We start from the raw sequence: 24,625 nt of genomic DNA on the forward strand, positions 1-24,625 counted from the left end.
GAGAGCTTGCATACAACTGTTGCCTGAGTGTTTCCCCAGTCGCAGCTTTATGGAAGTGTGGGAAAGAGAAAGCCACTGTTGGAAAAAAAACTCACCTGAAATCTCAGTTAGAATTTGCCAGAAGGCATGTGGGGGATTCTGAAGTCAACTGGAAGAAGGTTCTATGATCTGACAATACCAAAATTGAGCTTTTTGTCTATCAGACTGAATGTTATATTTGGCATAAGCCAAACACCAAACATAATCAAACACACACCATCCCTAACATGAGGCACGATGGTGGCTGCATCAGGCTGTGGAGATGCTTCACAACAAGAGACTCTGGAAGGCCTGTGAAGGCAGGGGGTAAAATGAAACCAGCAAAAAACAAGGATATCCTGGAGGAAACCCTGATGCAGTCTGCCAGAACCACAGGGAATGGCTTAAAAACAACAAAGTTAGTGTTCTTGAGTGGCCAAATCAGAGCCCAAACCTCAAACAAGTTAGAAATTGTAGCTGGACTTGGAATGGTCTGTTCACTCACGATCCCCTTGCAATCTGACAGCTTGAGCAGTTTTGTAGAGAAGAATGGGGAAAAATTGCAGTGTCCAGATGTGCAAACCTGATAGAGACCTATCCACACTGACTCAAGGCTGTAATTGCTGCTAAATGTGCATCTACTAAATAGTGATTTGAAGGGACATGAGTAATTATGCAATCAATTATTTTGTGTTTTATATCTGTCATAAATTTAGATCACTTTGTAGAGATATGTTTTCACTTTGACATGAAAGTCTTTTTCTGTTGATCAGTGTCAAAAAAGTCAAATTAAAACACTGTGAATCAATGTTGTAAAACAATAAAGCATGAAAATTTCTGGGGGGAGAAGGGTGTGTGTGAATACTTTGAATAGACACTATAGATACCAGGCTGGAAATAGAATTAACATGGCTTGACTTCTAGTGTAACAGCTGCATGGTTAGTCCTTCTTGCCAACTCAGGAGCCAGGTGGCGTCATCTCCCAAACCCAGTGGGTTTCCTGTCAGACATTTACTGCATTTCTGCTGTTCTTAAGGATGGAGAGAAATGCTGACGTCTGCGGAAAGATTCTCTGTTGCCTTTGAGGGCAAGGTTTGGCATGGTAACCTTCACGTCCATAACAGTTCAATCCTCAGTTCCAACACCAGAGTGACTCTTACCCTTCCTCATCACCCTCCACACTCTAATTTCTAGCTCTGCAGAATTTCTTGTGTTTATGCCTTCCAAAGTGCTTCCTGCATCTAAACATTGATTCCCCGGGACATGTACAAAGGGGATCCATTTCTTTTGAAAAACACTTCCTAAACTTAGTAATTTAGTCTTTTCTATTGAGGATAACTTCATGTTTTTCAGCCTTGTACTCAATCTGTCATGCTCTTGTTCACCCACACAGCCTGTCTATCATCTTAATATGTCTTTGCACTCACAATACAACTCTAAATCTTAATTCATTTGTCATCATTGGCAAAATTGAAAATATTAGGTTTGGTATCCTCATCTCGGTCACAGATATGACTGGATATAGTCTGGGGCCTGAACAATGTCTTTAAAGAACTTCACACTGATATAACTGTGGATCATCTGGGACAGAAACATTGTCTCTACAGTACTCCATAATGAAAATTGTAATGGTTTATTCACGTTTGTTTCTCAGATACACAGAATTATCTGCAGTTCCAGGCAGTCTCACTTAGTTGATGAACTTCCTGTATAGAACCTTCCCGAAAGGGTTCTGAAAATCTGGACAAGTCATATTGAGTAGTGTTTCCCACTATTACCACGTGCACCCTCTTTAATGTACACTCAGTGGCTACGTTATTGTGTCAACTTGTACACCAGATCACTCGTGCAAATATCTGATCAGCCAATCAGGAGGCAGCAACTCAATGCTTAAAAGCATGCAGACACGGTCAAGAGGTTCAGTTGTTGTTCAGGCCAAACATCAGAATGGGGAAGAAATGTGACTGTGGAAGGATTGTTGGTGCTAGATGGGGTGGTTTGAGTATTTCAGAAACTGCTGATCTTCTGGGATTTGATGCTCAACAGTCTCTACAGCTAGGGTTCCATGAACCCTACCATTAGGCCGGTCTCCTCGACATTGGTGAGACCCATTGTATATTGGGAGACCCCTCCATTGAGCACCTCTGCACAGTAGCCACAAGTGGGACATCCCAGAGCCCAAACATTTTAATCCAATTCCCATCCCTGTTTGGACTTGTTGATACATGGCTTCCTCTTCTGCCAAGATGAGGCCAGCCTCAGGGTGGAGGAGCAACACCTTGTATTCTGCCTGGGTACCCTCCAACTTGACAGCATGAATATTGATTTCTCTTCCTGGTAAGCAATTTGCTCTTCCCCATTCCCCAGTCTGACCTTTTCTCACCTGCCTATTACTTCCTCCAGGTCACCTTCTCTTCCCCTTTCTCCACTGGTCCACTCTCCTTTCCTGCCAGATTCTTTCTTCTCCAGCACTTGACTTTCCACATCAACCTGGCTTCACCTATCACCTTTCAGTTCGCCTCTTTCCCCTCCCCTCACATTTTTTATTCTGGCATCTTCCCCCTTCCCTCTCAGTCCTGAAACAGTGTCTTGGCCCAACTCACTGAGGAAAGAGGAAAGAGCAGCAGAATAAATGGTATAAAGGTAGTAAGGTAGAAGGGCTAAAGTGTGTGTACTTCAATGAAAGAAGCATCAGGAACAAAGGTGATGAACTCAGAGCTTGGATACATACATGGAATTATGACATAGTGGCCATTACAGAGACTTGGCTGGCACCAGGGCAGGAATGGATTCTCAATATCTCTGGATTTCAGTGCTTTAAAAGGGATAGAGAGGGGGGGAAAGGAAGGAGGGGTGGCATTACTGGTCAGGGATACTATTACAGCTGCAGAAAGGGTGGGTAACATAGCAGGATCCTCTTTTGAGTCAGTATGGGTGGAAGTCAGGAACAGGAAGGGAGCAGTTACTCTACTGGGGGTATTCTATAGCCCCCCTGGTAGCAGCAGAGATACTGAGGAGCAGATTGGGAGGCAGATTTTGGAAAGGTGCAAAAATAACAGTGTTGTTATCATGGGTGACTTTAACTTCCCTAATATTGATTGGCACTTGATTCGTTCCAAGGGTTTAGATGGGGCAGAGTTTGTTAAGTGTGTCCAGGATGGATTCCTGTCACAGTATGTTGACAGACTGACTAGGGGGAATGCCATACTAGATCTAGTATTAGGTAACGAAACGGGTCAGGTCACAGATCTGTCAGTGGGTGAGCATCTGGGGGACAGTGATCACCACTCCCTGACCTTTAGCATTATCATGGAAAAGGATAAAATCAGAGAGGATAGGAAAATGTTTAATTGGGGAAGGGCAAATTATGAAGCTATAAGACTAGAACTTGCGGGTGTGAATTGGGATGATGTTTTTGCAGGGAAATGTACTATGGACATGTGGTCGATATTTAAGGATCTCTTGCCGGATGTTAGGGACAAGTTTGTCCCAGTGAGAAAAATAAAGAATGGTAGGGTGAAGGAACCATGGGTGACAAGTGAAGTTGAAAATCTAGTCAGGTGGAAGAAGACAGCATACGTGAGGTTTAGGAAGCAAGCATCAGATGGGTCTATTAAGGAATATAGGGTAGCAAGAAAGAAGCTTAAGAAAGGGCTGAGAAGGGCCAACCCGAGTGCCCTAACTGGGTGGCAATGGAGTTGAGCTCCACTAAAGAATTATCTATCTCTGCACTTCTTGGCTCTGCACTCCCTAGTAGTCTGCCCAGATCAATAGCTAATCCTCTTGTTAGACACACTTTGCGTATATGGGCTCAGTTCAGGAAATGCTATGGTTTCCAGCCTTGTCGCACATAATCACCTTTTTTTACCTACTACGTACGATTCAGCATTCCATGTTTGGTATAGGAAGGGCATTAGACATTTTGAAGATCTTTTCATTGATAATCGCTTCGCTTCTTTTCAACAGCTCTCTGTTAAGTTCAATCTGGCCAACACTAATTTTTTCAGATATCTCCAAATCAGACACTTTACTGCTCCTTTAATTCCTAACTTTCCTGAAATGCCTGCGAAAAATGCTATGGACCTATTTCTTTCCATTAATCCACTAGGTAAAGGTTTAATATCAATTATCCAAGATAAACTAGCAGCCTTACGACGGGCCCCTGTGGATAAAATTAAAATGGCCTGGGAGCAGGATTTAAATATCTCCTTTTCCAATGAGAGCTGGGACTCAGTTCTCAAATCGGTTACCTCACCCTCTCTTTGTGCTCGCCATTGCCTTTTACAGTTTAAGATTGTTCACAGAGCCCATATGTCTAAATCTAAACTATCTCGATTCTACCCTAGCATTAGTCCGCTCTGTGATAAATGCAAGAGGGGCGTGGCCTCTCTCATCCATATGTACTGGCTCTGTCCTAGCTTGGAGAAATTCTGGAAAGATGTCTTCACTACATTATCGTGTATTCTGAATCAGCACCTAGAACCAAACCCCTTAATTGCTCTGTTCGGTTTTTGGGGCGAGACAGATTTATGTCTGGGTCCGACCAAGTGCCGAATATTATCCTTTGCCTCTCTCCTGGCTAGATGCTTGATCCTCCTTAGATGGAGAGATGTTGCCCCGCCCACTCATGCGCAATGGCTTAACGACATTATGGCCAGCTTGGACCTCGAAAAAATTCATTATTCAGTTCTTAAGTTGGATCTAAAGTTCCATAAGGTCTGGGGACCTTTTATTGAGTACTTTCATAACCTTCCTCTTGACTAGGGTTTTTTTTTCTTTTCGGTCCCTTGCTTTCAGCTCCCTTTTTTTTCTGGTAGTAGGCATTATTATCCTCTGTTGCTAAGTGTATTCACAGTCTGGGAGTTTGACTGTCCTGATTTATACTCTCTATATTGTGTTGTGGTTGGTCTGGAGTTGTGCTGTTTTTTCTTGTGTTGTGGGGCTTGGGGAGGATACTAAGCTTACTTGTCTTTAATTTAGGTGCTTTTTTGTTAAATTTTCTTCCTTTGTAGCATATTGTCATTGTATGCTTAATTTTGCACTGTATTAATGTTCCTCATTGGGATTTGGGGTTTTTTAATTTGTAAAATGTTTTGAAAAACTAATAAAAAATAAGAAGAAAGGGCTGAGAAAAGCAAGAAGGGGGCATGAGAAGGCCTTGGCAAGTAGGGTAAAGGAAAACCCCAAAGCATTCTTCAATTATGTGAAGAACAAAAGGATGACAGGAGTGAAATTAGGACCGATCAGAGATAAAAGTGGGAAGAAGTGCTTGGAGGCTGTGGAAGTGAGCGAGGTCCTCAATGAATACTTCTCTTCAGTATTCACCACTGAGAGGGAACTTGATGACGGTGAGGACAATATGAGTGAGGTTGATGTTCTGGAGCATGTTGATATTAAGGGAGAGGAGGTGTTGGAGTTGTTAAAATACATTAGGACGGATAAGTCTCCGGGGCCTGACAGAATATTCCCCAGGCTGCTCCACGAGGCAAGGGAAGAGATTGCTGAACCTCTGGCTAGGATCTTTATGTCCTCGTTGTCCACGGGAATGGTACCGGAGGATTGGAGGGAGGCGAATGTTGTCCCCTTGTTCAACAAAGTTAGTAGGGATGGTCCAGGTAATTATAGACCAGTGAGCCTTACATCTGTGGTGGGAAAACTGTTGGAAAAGATACTTAGAGATAGGATCTATAGGCATTTACAGAATCACAGTCTGATCAGGGACAATCAGCATGGCTTTGTGAAGGGTAGATCATGCCTAACAAGCCTGATAGAGTTCTTTGAGGAGGTGACCATCTTGTTACATACCCCGTAACTGGGTGTCAGACCAGCAAAGATAGAAGTATCCATTGGAGTCTGGTGGTACTATATTCAAAAGTGTTTATTAGTAAAATAAGCAAAACAATACCAATAATACAAATATACATGTAACACAAGTTAGCAATAATAAACCTAAAAGTGTAGGAATAATAATAAGCAATAATAAACAAGCTCTATTGATGTCTAGGGGTAAATGAATTGTCATTGAAAAGTATAAAGTTCAGTTCAGTTCATACATGCTGAGGTAATTATGGTTGTTGGGTTGTAATCGTTGGAGAGAGAGAGAGCGAGAGATTAAGCAGTTGCAGTCAGCAAACCTTCCTGTTGCCTTTTGATTCCATTGCACTGTTGTTGTGGTGGTCATTCAGCTATGACCCCTCCATCCTTCAGCTAGACCGTTCTTCTGTGGTGGACTCGTCATTCTGGCATGAGTGGACACACACACAAGTCCCCACCGTCCCTGCTGTTACACTGAGTTTTATTGACTGATCTCCTGATTCGGTTTCTGAAATCCCCACCTTTCTTGTGGGTTCACAACCACTCAATCAGTGTCCACTGGCGTGTCTGGAGGGTGTCTCTCCAGACCTGTCTTTTATCCCTACTAACGGGGTCTCAGCTATCCATCAACTCTGAATGACTGTGCCCATCAAATCAGGCCACTCCTACTGTCTCCTGAGGAATGTTAATGAGCAAAGTAATGTTCTTGTAGTGTAAGTAAATAATCCAGGAAGAGTCACAATAAATCAACAGTCTCTCTCTCTCTTATCTGTAGCAAATGTTCGTGCCTGTGTTTCATCTCTCTCTATCATGAGCAGCATAGCAACAGCAATAGTTCATGTTTCTCAGGAGTGGGGGGGGGGGGGTGGTTAACTCTGCACCCCATTGTCCATCAGGTCTGTTCATCACTCATAACACCCCCATTCTTCCAGGAATTTTCACCAAGGTGAAAATTAACTAATAAAGCATATTACAGAATTACAGAGTTTAACAAAATACAGAAGTTGTCTTAACTACAAAAATAATACAGATACACGTTCAACTTAACTTCTGGATAAACAATCAGCAATTACATTGTCACTCCCCTTTACATGTTGTATTTTAATATCGAATTCCTGTAACAACAGACTCCGCCTTAATAACCACCTATTTTTATTCTTCATGTTAGCCAAAAAAAAAACAATGAGTTGTGTTCTTAGCTTAGGTGTATATTACAAAATGTGAACCAATATATGTGTGATTATAATGTAGTACATTACAGAAGTTTGTGTGAATACTAATCTCTATTTTACTTTTAAACTTAACATTCAAACAGTCAATCTTCCATGGTGTTTTTATCTTTCATATGCTTTACCTAAAAAGTCAAATTCCCGCAAAACCAGATCCTGTTATTCAAAGTGGCATTTGGTCAACCCTTGCCTCTTTTCCATTTAACTCTCACGTGGTTAGCTTGCTCATCAGTGTGGAATAGGCCTTCACAGACTCCTTTCACAGGAGCCACCTTATCACTAATGTTTTTCAAACTAAGCCCTTTTGTTGAACATCCACACCACTCATTAATTTTAAGCAAGTCATTAATTTTATCTTCAGGATCTTTAATTCTATTAGTTTCCAGCTTCACATCTGCAGGTGACCCCTCTTTGTCAAAACAACACTTTAGGTTCTGTCTCTCCAAATTACATCCTTGAACAACATCACCAAGTTGTTTATCCTTAAACTTCAAAACAAACTGTAATTGATTTGCAGACACCTTGTTAACAAACCATTGTTCAGTTAATGGTCCCTTCCCTTTTATCAACAGTTCTGAAACCAATCCCGACATAAAATTTTCTTTATTCAATAGTTTAGGAACAATACTTTTCCCTTTTCCTTCAATAATATCCACATGACCAGCTTTCATCTCCTCACTAACTTTTAACACACCTTCTAACACAAGTGACTGAGAATTCTCACTTTCTACTGGTGCCAAGGTTAACCCTTTCTTCACTGAACCAAGTCCATCTGACCCAAAAGGACTGCATTCCTTTTCAACTAAATCAGATACCTCAGACCCTTTCTGAGTTTCAACACAAGGTTCAGTACCTTGTGACTCCACATCCTTTACATCCTGAACACAAGCAAATGGGACAGCTGCCTCTTCTAGGCTTTCAATACTAGTCCCTCTTTCAAATTCTAAGTTCCCCTGATCCTCCCAGTTACTCTCTGGGCAACTCCCCTTCGGAGTAAACTCAACCTTGTGGGTTAAAACAACTTCATCTGCCAACCCAGCAGAATCCCTCAAGGTAGCGGCATCCTTTGCATTTAGGACTGCCCTCATATCATCGGGAACACACGTAACTTCTTCAACTGAAAACAGCTCTGTCAAACCAGACAGATCATCCGTGTCCAACCCTGGACCTTCTAACTGCCCCATCTATTTCTCATCTTTACTCTGTGCCTCTATAACCTCCTTCCCCACTCCAAAGTTTCCACTTAGGGGTATCTTATGAGTCAGGTTCAAAATCTCATTCCTTGACAACACTAAATCTGCTTCGTCTCCCTTACTTTCCTTAGCCACACTATTCTCCGTTTTACCATCCTCTAACCCCTCTTGGTACAGGATCAGTAAAAACGTCTCCATTAAATCACCACTGGACTCATTTAAACTGGCTTCTTTCTCAGCCGCCTTTCTAGACACGCTGCGAGTGACTGTGCATGCGGGATAAATCTTAGAATCTATGGGCGGGTCCTCAGCATTTACAAGCTTACTTGTTAATTTCACTGCTGAATACACGTCACCACCTGCCAGATCGTTACCAAGTAGGACGTCCACGCTGTCCATCGGTAGTTTTGACTGCACCCCTACTTCGACTGGTCCAGATACCAGGTCACATTTCAAAAATATCCTGTGCAAAGGTACGGCCTCAGTCCCTTTTCCGATACCTCTTAACACAACCTCCCCAGTCTCAGTCTCAGGACCGAAGTCTAACATCTTCCTTAGAATCAATGACTGATCAGCCCCAGTATCTCTCCAGATCCGCACTGGAACCGGGGTTTCACCCTCCTTCACAGACACTGTCCCTTCCAAGATAAACTTCTCACGCCCCTCTTGTGCTCTATCTACCTTTGTCTTCCTCATCGATCTATTGACCGGCTCAATGCAACCAGTCAGGATTGCTGTTTTCCCTTTTCCTGTCTCCTTCTTCGGAGCAAAGCACTTAGATGTGATATAACCAGCTTTCCCACAATTATAACACGTAAAGCTAAGAAACTTCCTGCCAGCCTGCTTTTCCTCCTCCTTACCTTTTCCACTAGCTCCCGCCTTATTCTCTACCTTAGCTGGTGGGCTTTCTCTGCCATCCCTACTGCCTCTCTGGTAACTCTTATTTGAGGAAAACTTTGTCTTGTGGGTTAAGGCATACTTGTTTGCTAGCTTGGCAGTCGCAGACAGAGTCACTGTCTCCTTCTCATCCTAGTACGTCTTCATACTTTCAGGGATACAACCTTTGAACTGCTCAATCAGCATTAACTGTAACAATTTATCATAATCTCCAACAACCCCTTTTGAGGCGCACCAATGCTCACAATACATTTGCATCTCACGGGCAAAATCTAAATATGTGTGGTTCCACGGCGTTCTCAAGTTCCAGAACTTCTGCCGGTATGCCTCTGGTACCAACTCGTAACTCCTCAATAGAGCCCTTTTTACTTCCTCATTGTCCCTAGTCTCATCCACGGACAATGCCAAATACACTTGCTGAGCCTTCCCCCTAAGTATGCTCTGTAACAGGACAGCCCATTTTCTCTTAGGCCAGTTCTGATTCACAGCCACTTTCTCAAAATGGAGGAAGAACTTACCAACATCCATCTCCTCGAATGGAGGTACCAACTGGATCTCCTGACCAATCTTGAACCCCTCATTTGGGTCTGCTGCCCGGTCTCTTCCCTGCGATGCCTTTAACTTCTCTATTTCTAGCTCATGCTGCCTCTCTTCATCCCTTTCCTTCCTCTGCTTATCAGCCTCTTCTCTCTACCTTGCAGCCTCCAACTCCTTTATCTGGCACTCATGCTCCCTCTTCTCCTTCTCCGCAGCCAACCTTAATCTTTCTATCTGTAACTGAACCTCACCCTCCACTGGTTTCCTCTCAGGGAACAGGTCCGATGTCCCCGACGGAAACACACCTTGGGATACATAATACTCAGCTATTGCTCTCTGTATTTCCAACTTTCTCATCGCCGGTTTCACCGCCGAGAGATTCAATCGTCTCACAACACTCACCAATTCCAACTTTCTGGCATCCTCTAATGCCCCCATAGTTGGTTCTTTAAAAAATTTGTCAATTTCCATCTTTGCTGGTTTCCCGTCTGGTTATCCACACAACCAGATCAAATAAGGGACTTTTATCCCGATTCACTGGCCCTCCAATTTGGTAATCAAATCTCGAGATGAGGCCCCAATTTGTTACGTACCCTGTAACTGGGTGTCAGACCAGCAAAGATAGAAGTATCCATTGGAATCTGATGGTACTATATTCAAAAGTGTTTATTAGTAAAATAAGCAAAACAATACCAATAATGCAAATATACATATAACACAAGTTAGCAATAATAAACCTAAAAGTGTAGGAATAATAATAAGCAATAATAAACAAGCTCTATTGATGTCTAGGGGTAAATAAATTGTCATTGAAAAGTATAAAGTTCAGTTCAGTTCATGCATGCTGAGGTAATTATGGTTGTTGGGTTGTAATCGTTGGAGAGAGAGAGCGAGAGATTAAGCAGCTGCAGTCAGCAAACCTTCCTGTTGCCTTTTGATTCCATTGCACTGTTGTTGTGGTGGTCATTCAGCTATGACCCCTCCATCCTTCAGCTAGACCGTTCTTCTGTGGTGGACTCGTCACTCTGGCATGAGTGGACACACACACAAGTCCCCACCGGCCCTGCTGTTACACTGAGTTTTATTGACTGATCTCCTGATTCGGTCTCCGAAACCCCCACCTTTCTTGTGGGTTCACAACCACTCAATCAGTGTCCACTGGTGTGTCTGAAGGGTGTCTCTTCAGACCTGTCTTTTATCCCTACTAACGGGGTCTCAGCTATCCATCAACTCTGAATGACTCCATCCATCAAATCAGGCCACTCCTGCTGTCTCCTGCGGAATGTTAACGAGCAAAGTAACGTCCTTGTAGTGTAAGTAAATAATCCAGGAAGAGTCACAATAAATCAACAGTCTCTCTCTCTCTCTCTATCATCTGTAGCAAATGTTCATGCCTGTGTTTCGTCTCTCTCTATCATGAGCAGCATAGCAACAGCAATAGTTCATGGTTCTCAGGAGTGGGGGGGGGATGGTTAACTCTGCACCCCATTGTCCATCAGGTCTGTTCATCACTCATAACAATGCATATAGTGCAGTGGATGTGATCTACATGGATTTTAGTAAGGCATTTGACAAGGTTCCACACGATAGGCTTATTCAGAAAGTCAGAAGGCATGGGATCCAGGGAAATTTGGCCAGGTGGATTCAGAATTGTCTTGCCTGCAGAAGGCAGAGGGTCGTGATGGAGGGAGTACATTCAGACTGGAGGGTTGTGACAAGTGGTGTCCCACAAGGATCTGTTCTGGAACCTCTACTTTTCGTGATTTTCTATGTTTAAAACATTCACTATTTATTCATTTGCACAGATGCTGCCTGAGCTGATGAGTCCATCCAGCATTTTGTCTGTGTTGATTTTGATTCACTGTGACATGTACAAAAGGGGATCTATTTCCTTTGAAAAACACTTCCTAAACATAGTAATTTTGTCTTTTCTATCGAGCATAACTTCATGTTTTTCAGCATTGTACTCAATCTGTCATGCTCTTGTTCATCCACACAGCTTGCCTATCATCTTAATACATCTTTGCACTCACAATACAACTCTAAATCTTAATTCATTTGTCATCATTGGCAAAATTGAAATTATTAGGTTTGGTGTCCTCATCTCGGTCACAGATATGACTGGATATAGTCTGGGGTGTGAGCAATGTCTTTAAAGAACTCCACACTGATATGACTGTGGATAGTCTGGGACAGAAACAATGTCCCTATGGTATCCACACTGATATGACTGTGGATCATCTGGGACACAAACAATGTCCCTATGGTATCCACACTGATATGACTGTGGATAGTCTGGGACAGAAACATTGTCCCTACAGTACTCCATAATGAAAATTGTAATGGTTTATTCAAGTTTGTTTCTCAGATACACAGAATTATATGCAGTTCCAGGCAGTCTCACTTAGTTGATGAACTTCCTGTATAGAACTTACCTGAAAGAGTTTTGAAAATCTGGACAAGTCATATTGAGTAGTGTTGCCCACTATTACCATGTGCACCCTCTTTATTGTACACTCAATGGCTATGTTATTCGGTGTACCTGTACACCAGATCATTCATGCAAATATCTGATCAACCAATCATGAGGCAGCAACTCAATGCTTAAAAGTGTGCAGACATGATCAAGAGGTGCAGTTGTTGTTCATACCAAACATCAGAATGGGGAAGAAATGTGACTGTGGAATGATTGTTGGTGCTAGATGGGGTGGTTTGAGTATTTCAGAAACTGCTGATCTTCTGGGGTTTGATGCTCAACAGTCTCTAGAGCTGGGGTTCCATGGACCCCACCATTAGGCCGGTATGCTCAACATTGGTGAGACCCATTGTACATTGGGAGACCCCTCCATTGAGCACCTCTGCACCAGTAGCCACAAGTGGGACATCCCAGTGCCCAAACATTTTAATTACAATTCTCATTCTTGTTTTGACACCTTGTATTCTGTCTGGGTACCCTCCAACCAGATAGCATGAACATTGATTTCTCCTTCTGGTAAGCAATTTGATCTCCCCCATTCCCCAGTCTGACCTTTATTCACCAGCCTATTACTTACCCCAGGCCACCTTCTCTTCCCCTTTCTCCATTGGTCCACTCTCGTTTCCTGTCAGATTCTTTCTTCTCCAGCACTTGACCTTCCACACCCATCCGGCTTCACCTATCACCTTCCAATTCGCCTCTTTCCCCTCACCTCACGTTGTTTATTCCGGCATCTTCCCCTTCCCTCTCAGTCCTGAAACAGTGTCTTGGCCCAAAATGTTGACTATTTATTAATTTGCACAGATGCTGCCTGAGCTGATGAGTCCATTCAGCATTTTGTCTGTGTTGATTTGGATTTCCCGTGTCTACAGACTTTCTAGTGCTTTTAACTCCTACTGTTGCCTAAACCAACCATCTTGATCAGACAAAAAAATGTGGACTCGAAGAAGACTATGATCATACCCACTTTATTTACAAAATACATCATGGGGAGTCCGTCTAACAATCGGGACATCCTGGACTCCAAATGAGCAGTAGAAAGTTCCTGCTTTTATACAGTACAGAAATGAGATGTTTGTAATTTTCCTTGTTAAAATTCCCAGATTACTGAATGACCACTTTGCATACGTCTTTAATTTTATTAATTGTACCCAGGCCTACATTATGACTGACATGAAATAGGCAACCTGATCACTGCTTTAAACCATTTCTAATGTCCATCTCTATTCCAAAGGTACCAACCTCAGACTCTCTTGTATTCGATTCTCCATCTCTCCATTTATGTCTTTCAGCATTTTCAGAAATCTCTTCCTCCACATGGCTCACACCTCCCATTTACCCATATAATTTATTTATTGACTTAGAGATATGGCTTGGAACAGGTCCTTACAGCCAGACGAGCTACCCAACTAGTTATCCCGAGATTAACCACAGGACAATTTACAATGAGCAATTGACCTGCTAACGCAAGGGTGTCAAACTCATTTTAGGTCACGGGCCGGATTGAGCAAAATGCAGCTTCATGCGGGCCGGATCAGTCGGACGCGTGCGAACGCAGCTTTCGTTGCCTCCGTTTTTTCAGCATGCTCTCATGTGTCTCAGTCTCTGCTATAACTACAAAGTGTTTCACTTTACAAATTCCGTTTCTTATGAAGAAGACTGCTGAGCAAGACTGCCGAATAAACACTAAAAACCCTGAAAACCTGGTACCTGAATAAACTCAGCATTAGCCATATCATACGCCATAGGCGCTTCGATTACTGGGGCCAGCTTTAATAGTAATTAGATATTATCTCGCGGGCCAAAGATAATTCCACCGCGGGCCGGATTTGGCCCGCGGACCTTGAGTTTTACATATATGTGCTAACGGGTATGTCTTTAGGCAGTGGGAGGAGACACACACACTCACGGTAAGAACGGACAAACTTGCTTACACAGGATGCCAGAGTTGAACTCTGAACTCCACTGGCCTGAACTGTAAGAGTGTTGCTCTATTTCTTTTTTTGTTCAAACTCCCCAAATGCTTCTACCTTCTCCACCGATACCATTCACTTGACCGAGTTCCTTTGCCATCTCTCTGCCTCCCTGACTTCATTTGCTCAGGCCTGGCTGCAGAGAATCTTCACTCTGTTCCTCCCAAGAGCTCACTGTGTGATGTAGGAACTGTGGGGCAGATCACTCGTGGGCCAGAAGCCAGACAATGGGCCGCATGGCCTGCCCCTGTGTCTGTGATTCTGCAAGCTCTGATTCCTCCTCCAGTCACTGAGCTCACATTCTGACTGCCTCCTCTTGTCTCCTCAGCCAGGACTGGAGCTTCCCCTGCCATCGTGAATGGAGCCCTGGGACACTCGGTTTCCTTGTTTCCTTCGATCCCAGTCAGACAGGACGTGGATGAGGTTGTGTGGATAAAGTCATCACCCAGAACTAAGATAGCACGATACTCGGAAGGATCGATTAAATACTTTAATACCATTTACAACAACCGAATAACTCTTCATTCCGGAAACTTCGGCCTGGAAATCCATGATCTGAGGAAAGAGGATGCTGATGAATATGAGGTCATTGTTACAGCAGGAGATTCAGGAGATGAACGCAGAGAGCGTATCCAACTTAAGGTGTACGGTGAGTAAAACTGTGGAGGGTCCTGGATGGATGGGTGAGGGCAGATCCTGCGTGTTCCCACTGTCTGCCTGTGTCCAGAGTTGGGCCCACGGTCCCAGTGTAGTGGGGCTGTGACAGTGCAGGGCTGGGGGAACACACCCACTGCATCCCTGGAGATGAGGCCAGTGGCCATGCAGGGTGACCCTGTGGCCCCGAGCCTGTAGAAACAGCACACGGGGAGGAGTGTGGTACAAACACGTACAATTAGAACAGAACTAGAATCAGAATCAGGTTCAATATCACTGGCAAACATCACAAATTTTTTTTGTTTTTTGGCAGCAGTACATGATAAAAAAGTCATAATTAACAATAAAGAATATATATTAAATTAAATCAAATGAACAGTGCAAAAAGAAAGCAAACTAGTGAGGCAGAGTGCATGGGTTCATTGTCCATTCAGAAATCTGATGGTGGAGAAGAAGCTTTTCCTGAAATGTCAAATGTGTGACTTCAGGCTCCTGTACCTCCTCCCTGATGAAGCAATGAGAAGAGGGCATGTGCTGGGTGGTGGGGTACTTACAGACAGACAGACAGACATACTTTATTGATCCCGAGGGAAATTTGGTTTCATTATAGCCGCAGCAACCAAGAATAGTGAAGAAATATAGCGATATAAAACCATAAATAATTAGATAATAATAAGTTAATTATGCCAAGTAGAAATAAGTCCAGGACCAGCCTATTGGCTCAGGGTGTCTGACACTCCGAGGGAGGAGTTGTAAAGTTTGATGGCCACAGGCAGGAATGACTTCCTATGACACTCAGAGTTACATCTTGGTGGAATGAGTCTCTGGCTGAATGTACTCCTGTGCCTAACCAGTACATTATGGAGTGGACGGTAGTCATTGTTCAAGATGGCATGCAACTTGGACAGCGTCCTCTTTTCAGACACCACCATCAGAGAGTCCAGTTCCACCCCCAGAACATCACTGGCCTTACGAATGAGTTTGTTGATTCTGTTGGTGTCTGCTACCCTCAGCCTGCTGCCCAGCACACAACAGCAAACATGATAGCACTGGCCACCACAGACTCATAGAACATCCTCAGCATCGTCCGGCAGATGTTAAAGATGTTACTTCTCCTCGGGAAGTAGAGACGGCTCTGACCCTTCTTGTGGACAGACTCAGTGTTCTTTGACCAGTCCAGTTTATCATCAATTCGTATCCCCAGGTATTTGTAATCCTGCACCATGTCCACACTGACCCCTTGGATGGAAACAGGGGTCACCGATGCCTTAGCCCTCCTCAGGTCCACCACCAGCTCCTTAGTCTTTTTTACATTAAGCTGCAGATGATACTTAATGACAGATGCCACTTTTTGAAGGTGTCCTCATTGCTGGGGAGGCTAGTGCCGATGATGGTTGTGTTTACAACTTTCTGTAGTCACAGGATTGTCTGATTAGACATTTACATGAACGAGCAGGGTGTACGAGTGTACCTGATAAAGTGACCTCCACCTCGCTCAATGTACTGTGCACACCCTACCCCGGTGCATTTCCCCAGAGGCACTTGCCCAGCAGCCTAATCTCCCCCAGCCCGGCACTGCCTCAGCCCCACTACACCTCAGCTCCATTTGCCATACCATATTCGAACTGGACACAGGTGAATTAAAACACTGTGACCTACAGGGATGGAGCCATGGTAGGAAGCTGAGATCAGGCTGGATATCAACATTTATTCAAACATTTTTTACAACTGTGCGGACCAACCATTGTTTGAACAGGAAAGTTTTAAATGGCTGGAAACATCGCAGCTCTTTTAATTTTTCTGTAACGTGCAGACTATGTATATTTAGAAAATTGAAAAATCACATACTTCTGATTTTATGAATTGAAGGATATAATTGAAGTCAATTCTGGATTTAGTGTTGTGTAATGAACCGGATTTGTTAAAGGAACTTGAGGTAAAGGAGCCATTAGGTGGTAGTGACCATAATATAATAAGCTTTAATCTGCAATTTGAGAGGGAGTAGGGACTATCGGAAGTGCCAGTATCAGAGTTGAACAAAGGGGACTATGGAGCCATGAGGGAGGAGCTGGCCAAAGTTGACTGGAAGGATACCCTTGCAGGGATGACAGTGGAACAACAATAGCAGGTATTTCTGGGAATAATACAGAAGGTGAACGATCAGTTCATTCCAAAGAGGAAGAAAGATGTTAAGGGGAGTAGATGACCGTGGATGACAAGGGAAGTCAAGGACAGTATAAAAATAGAACAGAAGAAGTAAAATATAGTAAAGATGAGTGGGAAGCCAGAGAATTGGGAAATTTTTAAAGAGCAACAGAAGATAACTAAAAAGACAATACAAGGAGAAAAGATGAGGTACGAAGGTAAGCTAGCCTAGAATATAAAGGAGGATAATAAAATTATTTAAGACCAAAGTTGGGTCCTTGAAGACAGAAACGGGTGAATTTATTATGGAGAACAAGGAAATGGTTGACGAGTTGAACAAGTACTTTGGATCTGTCTTCACTAGGGATGACACAGACATACTCTGAGATGTAATAGTGGCTAGAGGACTGAGGGTAACGTAGAAATTGAAGGAAATTCACATTAGGCAGAAAATGCTGTTGGGTAGACTGATGGGACTGAAGGCTGATAAATCTCCAGGCCCTGATGGTCTGCATCCCAGGGTACTTAAGGAGGTGGCTTTGGATATCGTGGACACATTGGTAATCATTTTCCAATGCTCTATAGATTCAGGATCAGTTCCTGAGAATTGGAATGTTTCCTAGATTTTAAGAGAGGAGGGAGAGAGAAAACAGGGCATTATAGACCAGTTAGCCTGACATCAGTGGTGAGGAAGATGCTGGAGACAATTATAAAAGATGAAATAGTGGCACATTTGGATAGCAGTAACAGGATCGGTCCGAGTCAGCATAGATTTATGAAGGGGAAGTCATGCTTGACTAATCTTCTGGAAATTATTGAGGATGTAACTATGAAAATGGACAAGGGGGAGCCAGTGGATGTAGTGTACCTGGACTGTCAGAAAGCTTTTGAGAAGTTCCCACATGGGAGATTAGTGGCCAAAACTAGAGCACATGTTATTGGGATTAGGGCACTGACATGGATAGAAAATTGATTGGTAGATAGGAAACAAAGAGTAGGGATTATGGGTCCCTTTCAGAATGGCAGGCAGTGACTAGTGGGGTACCGCAAGGCTCAGTGCTGGGACCGCAGCTATTTACAATATACATTAATAATTTAGATGAAGGGATTAAAAGTAACATTAGCAGATATGCAAATGACACAAAGCTGGGTGGCAGTGTGTAATGTGAGTAGGATTGTGTGAGAATGCAGGATGTCTTGGACAGGTTGGGTGAGTGGGCATATGCATGGCAGATACAGTTTAATGTGTATAAATGTGAGGTTATCCACTTTGGTGGCAAGAACAGGAAGGCAGATTACTATCTAAATGGAGTCAAGTTAGGAAAAAGGGAAGTACAATGAGATCTAGGTGTCCTTTTTTATCAGTCACTGAAAGTAAGCAGGCAGATACAGCAGGCAGTGAAGAAAGCTGGTTGCATGTTGGCCTTCAACACAAGGGGAGTTGAGTATAGGAGCAAAGACGTCCTTCTGCAGTTGTACAGGAAGGACATTCTTGTTATTGTGGGAGTAGGTTCACAAGGTTAATTCCCGGGATGGCAGGACTGTAATATGTTGAAAGATTGGAGCGACTGGGCTTGTATTCACTGGAACTTTGAAGGATGAGAGGGGATCTGATTGAAACATATAAGATTATTGAGGGATTGGACACGCTAGAGGCAGGAAACACGTTCCTGTTGTTGGGTGAGTCCAGAACCAGAGGCCACAGTTTAAGAATAAGGGATAGGCCATTTAGATGCAGTTCAGGAAAAACTTTTTCACCCAGAGAGTTGTGGATCTGTGGAATGCTCTGCCTCAGAAGGCAGTGGAGGCCAATTCTCTGGATGCTTTCAATAAAGAGTTAGATAGAGCTCTTAAAGTTAGCGGAGTCAAGGGATATGGAGAGGGCAGGAACGGGGTACTGATTGTGGATGATCAACCATGATCACAATGAATGGTGGTGCTGGCTCAAAGGGCCGAATGGCCTACTCCTGCATCTATTGTCTATTGTTTATAATGATGAGAGTACAACAAAGAAAATCTTTCACATTCTGTAAACTTTCTCTAGCTGTGTCCAATTCCAGTTAACGCAGCAACATAGGCTAAGAGTGCGGGAGTATTTCAGCCACCATGTGGCCGCGCACCCACACAGCTTAGAGTGAACAGTGTGAGAAAGATCCATCCCAACTGACACAGCTGGGATTGGCTGAATGTCTGTTTTCTGCTTTATGAAGTATTTTCTGATCTGAGTGTGGTCTGACCAAGAGAGACCAAAACTGTGAGTACATACTGTGGGTGGCCTAAGCAAGGAAGACAGGGACTGGAATTGAATATGCTTCTCACAATGTGGTCTGAATCAGGGAGATATGTAATAAGGAGGTGCATGGTGCTCCCAGGTAAATGGGGACAAGATCCCTTGAGATATATGGAACAGGAAAAGCCCCTTTACCCACACAGAATAGGAGAAGCCCCTTTACCAACACGGAACAGGAGAGATCCCTTTACCCACACCTACCAGGAAAAGCCCCTTTTGCCACACAGAACAGGAAAAGCCCCTTTAGCCACACGAAACAGGAAAGGCCCATTTACCAACACGGAACAGGAAAAGCCCCTTTAGCCACATGGAACAGGAAAAAGAGAGCAGAACCTCACCACCATTCTGACTCCTGATAAAGGGAGCAGAGCCCCACCCATTCCGATTCCCAATTAAGAGAGAAGAGCACCACCCCCATTCCGAACCCACGTAAGGTGAGCAGAGCCCCACCCCCATTCCGACTCCCCATAATGGGAGCAGAGACACACACCCATTCCGACTCCCCATAATGGGAGCAGAGCCCCACCCCCATTCCGACTCCCCATAATGGGAGCAGAGACACACACCCATTCCGACTCCCCATAATGGGAGCAGAGCCCCACCCCCATTCCGACTCCCCATAATGGGAGCAGAGACACACACCCATTCCGACTCCCCATAATGGGAGCAGAGACACACACCCATTCCGAAACTGTTTAAACAGAGCACAGCCTCATCCCCATTTCGAATCCAATAAACAAAGCAGAGCCCTACCCCCTTGCAAATCACCATAAAGGGAGCAGAGCCCCAACCACAATCTGACCCCACATAAAGGGAGCAGAGCCACACCCACATTTCAAATCCCCATAAAGAGAACAGAGCCCCACCCCCATTTCCAATCCCTATAAAGAGAACACAGTCCCACCCCATTCTGACTCCAGATTAAGGGAGTAGAGCCCCACCCCCATTTCAAATCCCCATAAAGAGCGAAGAGCCCCACCCCATTTCAAATCCCCAAAAAGAGAACAGAGCCCCACCCCCATTTCAAATCCCCATAAAGAACGAGGTGCCCCACCCCATTTCAAATCCCCATAAAGAGAGCAGAGCCCCACCCCCATTTCCAATCCCTATAAAGAGAACAGAGCCCCACCCCATTCCAACTCCAGATTAAGGGAGCAGAGCCCCACCCCCATTTCAAATCCCCATAAAGAGAGCAGAGCCCCACCCCCATTTCAAATCCCCATAAAGAGATCAGAGCCCCACCCCCATTTCAAATCCCCATAAAGAGAGAAGAGCCCCACCCCCATTTCAAATCCCCAAAAAGAGAACAGAGCCCCACCCCCATTTCACATCCCCATAAAGAACGAGGAGCCCCACCCCATTTCAAATCCCCATAAAGAGCGAAGAGCCCCACCCCCATTTCAAATCCCCATAGAGCAGAGCCCCACCCCATTTCAAATCCCCATAAAGAACGAGGAACCCCACCCCATCTCAAATCCCCATAAAGAGCGAAGAGCCCCACCCCATTTCAAATCCCCAAAAAGAGAACAGAGCCCCACCCCATTTCAAATCCCCATAAAGAGCGAAGAGCCCCACCCCCATTTCAAATCCCCATAGAGCAGAGCCCCACCCCATTTCAAATCCCCATAAAGAACGAAGAGCCCTTCCCCCATTTCAAATCCCCATAAAGAGAACAGAGCCCCACCCCCATTCCAACTCCTGATAAAGAGAACAGAGCCCCACCCCCATTTCAAATCCCCATAAAGAGAACAGAGCCCCACCCCCATTTCAAATCCCCATAAAGAGAACAGAGCACCACCCCCATTTCAAAACCCCATAAAGAGAGCAGAGCCCCACCCCCATTTCAAATCCCCATAAAGAGAACAGAGCCCCACCCCATTTCAAATCCCCATAAAGAGAACAGAGGCCCACCCCCATTTCAAATCCCCAAAAAGAGAACAGAGCCCCACCCCCATTTCAAATCCCCATAAAGAACGAGGAGCCCCACCCCCATTTCAAATCCCCATAAAGAACGAGGAGCCCCACCCCATTTCAAATCCCCATAAAGAATGAGGAGCCCCACCCCATTTCAAATCCCCATAAAGAGCGAAGAGCCCCACCCCATTTCAAATCCCCATAGAGCAGAGCCCCACCCCATTTCAAATCCCCATAAAGAACGAGGAGCCCCACCCCATTTCAAATCCCCATAAAGAGCGAAGAGCCCCACCCCCATTTCAAATCCCCATAGAGCAGAGCCCCACCCCATTTCAAATCCCAAAAAGAGAACAGAGCCCCACCCCATTTCAAATCCCCATAAAGAGAACAGAGCCCCACCCCCATTTCAAATCCCCATAAAGAGAACAGAGCCCCACACCCATTTCAAATCCCCATAAAGAGAACAGAGCACCACCCCCATTTCAAATCCCCATAAAGAGAACAGAGCCCCACCCCCATTTCAAATCCCCATAAAGAGAACAGAGCCCCACCCCCATTTCAAATCCCCATAAAGAGAGCAGAGCCCCACCCGCATTTCAAATCCCCATAAAGAGAGCAGAGCCCCTCCCCCATTTCAAATCCCCATAAAGAGAACAGAGCACCACCCCCATTTCCAATCCCCAAAAAGAGAACAGAGCCCCACCCCCATTTCAAATCCCCATAAAGAGAACAGAGCACCACCCTCATTTCAAATCCCCATAAAGAGAGCAGAGCCCCACCCCCATTTCAAATCCCCATAAAGAGAGCAGAGCCCCACCCGCATTTCAAATCCCCATAAAGAGAGCAGAGCCCCACCCCCATTTCCAATCCCCAAAAAGAGAACAGAGCCCCACCCCCATTTCAAATCCCCATAAAGAGAGCAGAGCCCCACCCCATTCCAACTCCTGATAAAGAGAACAGAGCCCCACCCCCATTTCAAATCCCCATAAAGAGAACAGAGCACCACCCCCATTTCAAATCCCCATAAAGAGAGCAGAGCCCCACCCCATTCCAACTCCTGATAAAGAGAACAGAGCCCCACCCCCATTTCAAATCCCCATAAAGAGAACAGAGCACCACCCCCATTTCAAATCCCCATAAAGAGAGCAGAGCCCCACCCCCATTTCAAATCCCCATAAAGAGAACAGAGCCCCACCCCATTTCAAATCCCCATAAAGAGAACAGAGCCCCACCCCCATTTCAAATCCCCAAAAAGAGAACAGAGCCCCACCCCCATTTCAAATCCCCATAAAGAACGAGGAGCCCCACCGCATTTCTAATCCCCATAAAGAACGAGGAGCCCCACCCCATTTCAAATCCCCATAAAGAGTGAAGAGCCCCACCCCCATTTCAAATCCCCATAGAGCTTAGCCCCACCCCAATTCAAATCCCCATAAAGAACGAGGAGCCCCACCCCATTTCAAATCCCCATAAAGAGAACAGAGCACCACCCCCATTTCAAATCCCCATAAAGAGAGCAGAGCCCCACCCCCATTTCAAATCCCCATAAAGAGAGCAGAGACCCACCCCCATTTCAAATCCCCATAAAGAACGAGGAGTCCCACCCCCATTTCAAATCCCCATAAAGAGAGCAGAGCCCCACCCCCATTTCAAATCCCCATAAAGAGAACTGAGCCCCACCCCCATTTCAAATCCCCATAAAGAGAACAGGGCCCCACCCCCATTTCAAATCCCCATAAAGAGAGCAGAGCCCCACCCGCATTTCAAATCCCCATAAAGAGAGCAGAGCTCCACCCCCATTTCAAATCCCCATAAAGAGAGCAGAGCCCCACCCCCATTTCAAATCCCCATAAAGAGATCAGAGCCCCTCCCCCATTTCAAATCCCCATAAAGAGATCAGAGCCCCTCCCCCATTTCAAATCCCCATAAAGAGAGCAGAGCCCCTCCCCCATTTCAAATCCCCCTAAAGAGAAAAGAGCCCCACCCCATTTCAAATCCCCATAAAGAGAGCAGAGCCCCACCCCCATTTCAACTCCTGATAAAGAGAACAGAGCCCCACCCCATTTCAAATCCCCATAAAGAGAGCAGAGCCCCACCCCCATTTCAACTCCTGATAAAGAGAACAGAGCCCCACCCCATTTCAAATCCCCATAAAGAGAGCAGAGCCCCACCCCATTTCAAATCCCCATAAAGAGAGCAGAGCCCCACCCAATTTCAAATCCCCATAAAGAGAGCAGAGCCCCACCCCCATTTCAAATCCCCATAAAGAGAACTGAGCCCCACCCCCATTTCAAATCCCCATAAAATGAGCAAAGTCCCACCCCATTCCGACTCCAGATAAAGGGAGCAGAGCCCCACCCCCATTTCAAATCCCCATAAAGAGAACAGAGCCCCACCCCCATTTCAAATCCCCATAAAGAGAGCAGAGCCCCACCCCATTCCAACTCCTGATAAAGAGAACAGAGCCCCACCCCCATTTCAAATCCCCATAAAGAGAACAGAGCACCACCCCCATTTCAAATCCCCATAAAGAGAGCAGAGCCCCACCCCATTCCAACTCCTGATAAAGAGAACAGAGCCCCACCCCCATTTCAAATCCCCATAAAGAGAACAGAGCACCACCCCCATTTCAAATCCCCATAAAGAGAGCAGAGCCCCACCCCCATTTCAAATCCCCATAAAGAGAGCAGAGCCCCACCCGCATTTCAAATCCCCATAAAGAGAACAGAGCCCCACCCCCATTTCCAATCCCTATAAAGAGAACTGAGCCCCACCCCCATTTCAAATCCCCATAAAGAGAGCAGAGCCCCACACCCATTTCAAATCCCCATAAAGAGAGCAGAGCCCCACCCGCATTTCAAATCCCCATAAAGAGAGCAGAGCCCCACCCCCATTTCAAATCCCCATAAAGAGAACTGAGCCCCACCCCCATTTCAAATCCCCATAAAATGAGCAAAGTCCCACCCCATTCCGACTCCAGATAAAGGGAGCAGAGCCCCACACCCATTCCGATTCCCATTAGAGAGCTGAGCCCGAACCCCATTCAGAATCCCCATAAAGGAAAGAGAACAACACCCCCATTTTGACTCCTGATAAAGGGACCAGAGACCCACTCACATTCCAACTCCACATAGAGGTAGCTGAGCCCCATCCCCATTCCAACTTCTGATAGAGAGCAGAGCCCCACCCCCATTTCAAATCTCCATAAAGAACGAAGCGCCCCACCCCCATTTCAAATCCCCATAAAGAGCGAAGAGCCCCACCCCATTTCAAATCCCCACAAAGGAAGCAGAGGCCCAACTCCATTGTGACTCCCAATAAAGGGAGCAGAGCCCTACCTGCTGACATTTACTGTATTTCTGCTGTCCTTAAGGACGGAGAGGTGGTGAAGTCTGCAGAGAGACTCTCTGCTGCCATTGAGGTCAAGGTTTGTTGTTGTTTCCTTCAAGTCCATAACATTTTAATCCTCAGTTCCAACGCCTGAG

General features: G+C 45.0%; 1 protein-coding gene across 2 annotated transcripts in view; it reads left to right on the forward strand.

Moving 5' to 3' along the window:
- Nucleotides 1–24,625, forward strand: part of LOC140732012 (T-lymphocyte surface antigen Ly-9-like) — a 63,700-nt gene that overhangs the window by 3,984 nt on the left and 35,091 nt on the right. For both annotated transcript variants that reach the window (XM_073054079.1, XM_073054081.1), the window contains exon 2: nt 14,466–14,786. In XM_073054079.1, coding sequence (XP_072910180.1) covers nt 14,466–14,786 — 321 coding nt within the window. The remainder of the gene's footprint in view (nt 1–14,465; nt 14,787–24,625) is intronic.

This window comes from Hemitrygon akajei, chromosome 8 (genome assembly GCF_048418815.1).
Source record: "Hemitrygon akajei chromosome 8, sHemAka1.3, whole genome shotgun sequence".
NCBI classification, from domain to species: Eukaryota; Metazoa; Chordata; class Chondrichthyes; order Myliobatiformes; family Dasyatidae; genus Hemitrygon; species Hemitrygon akajei.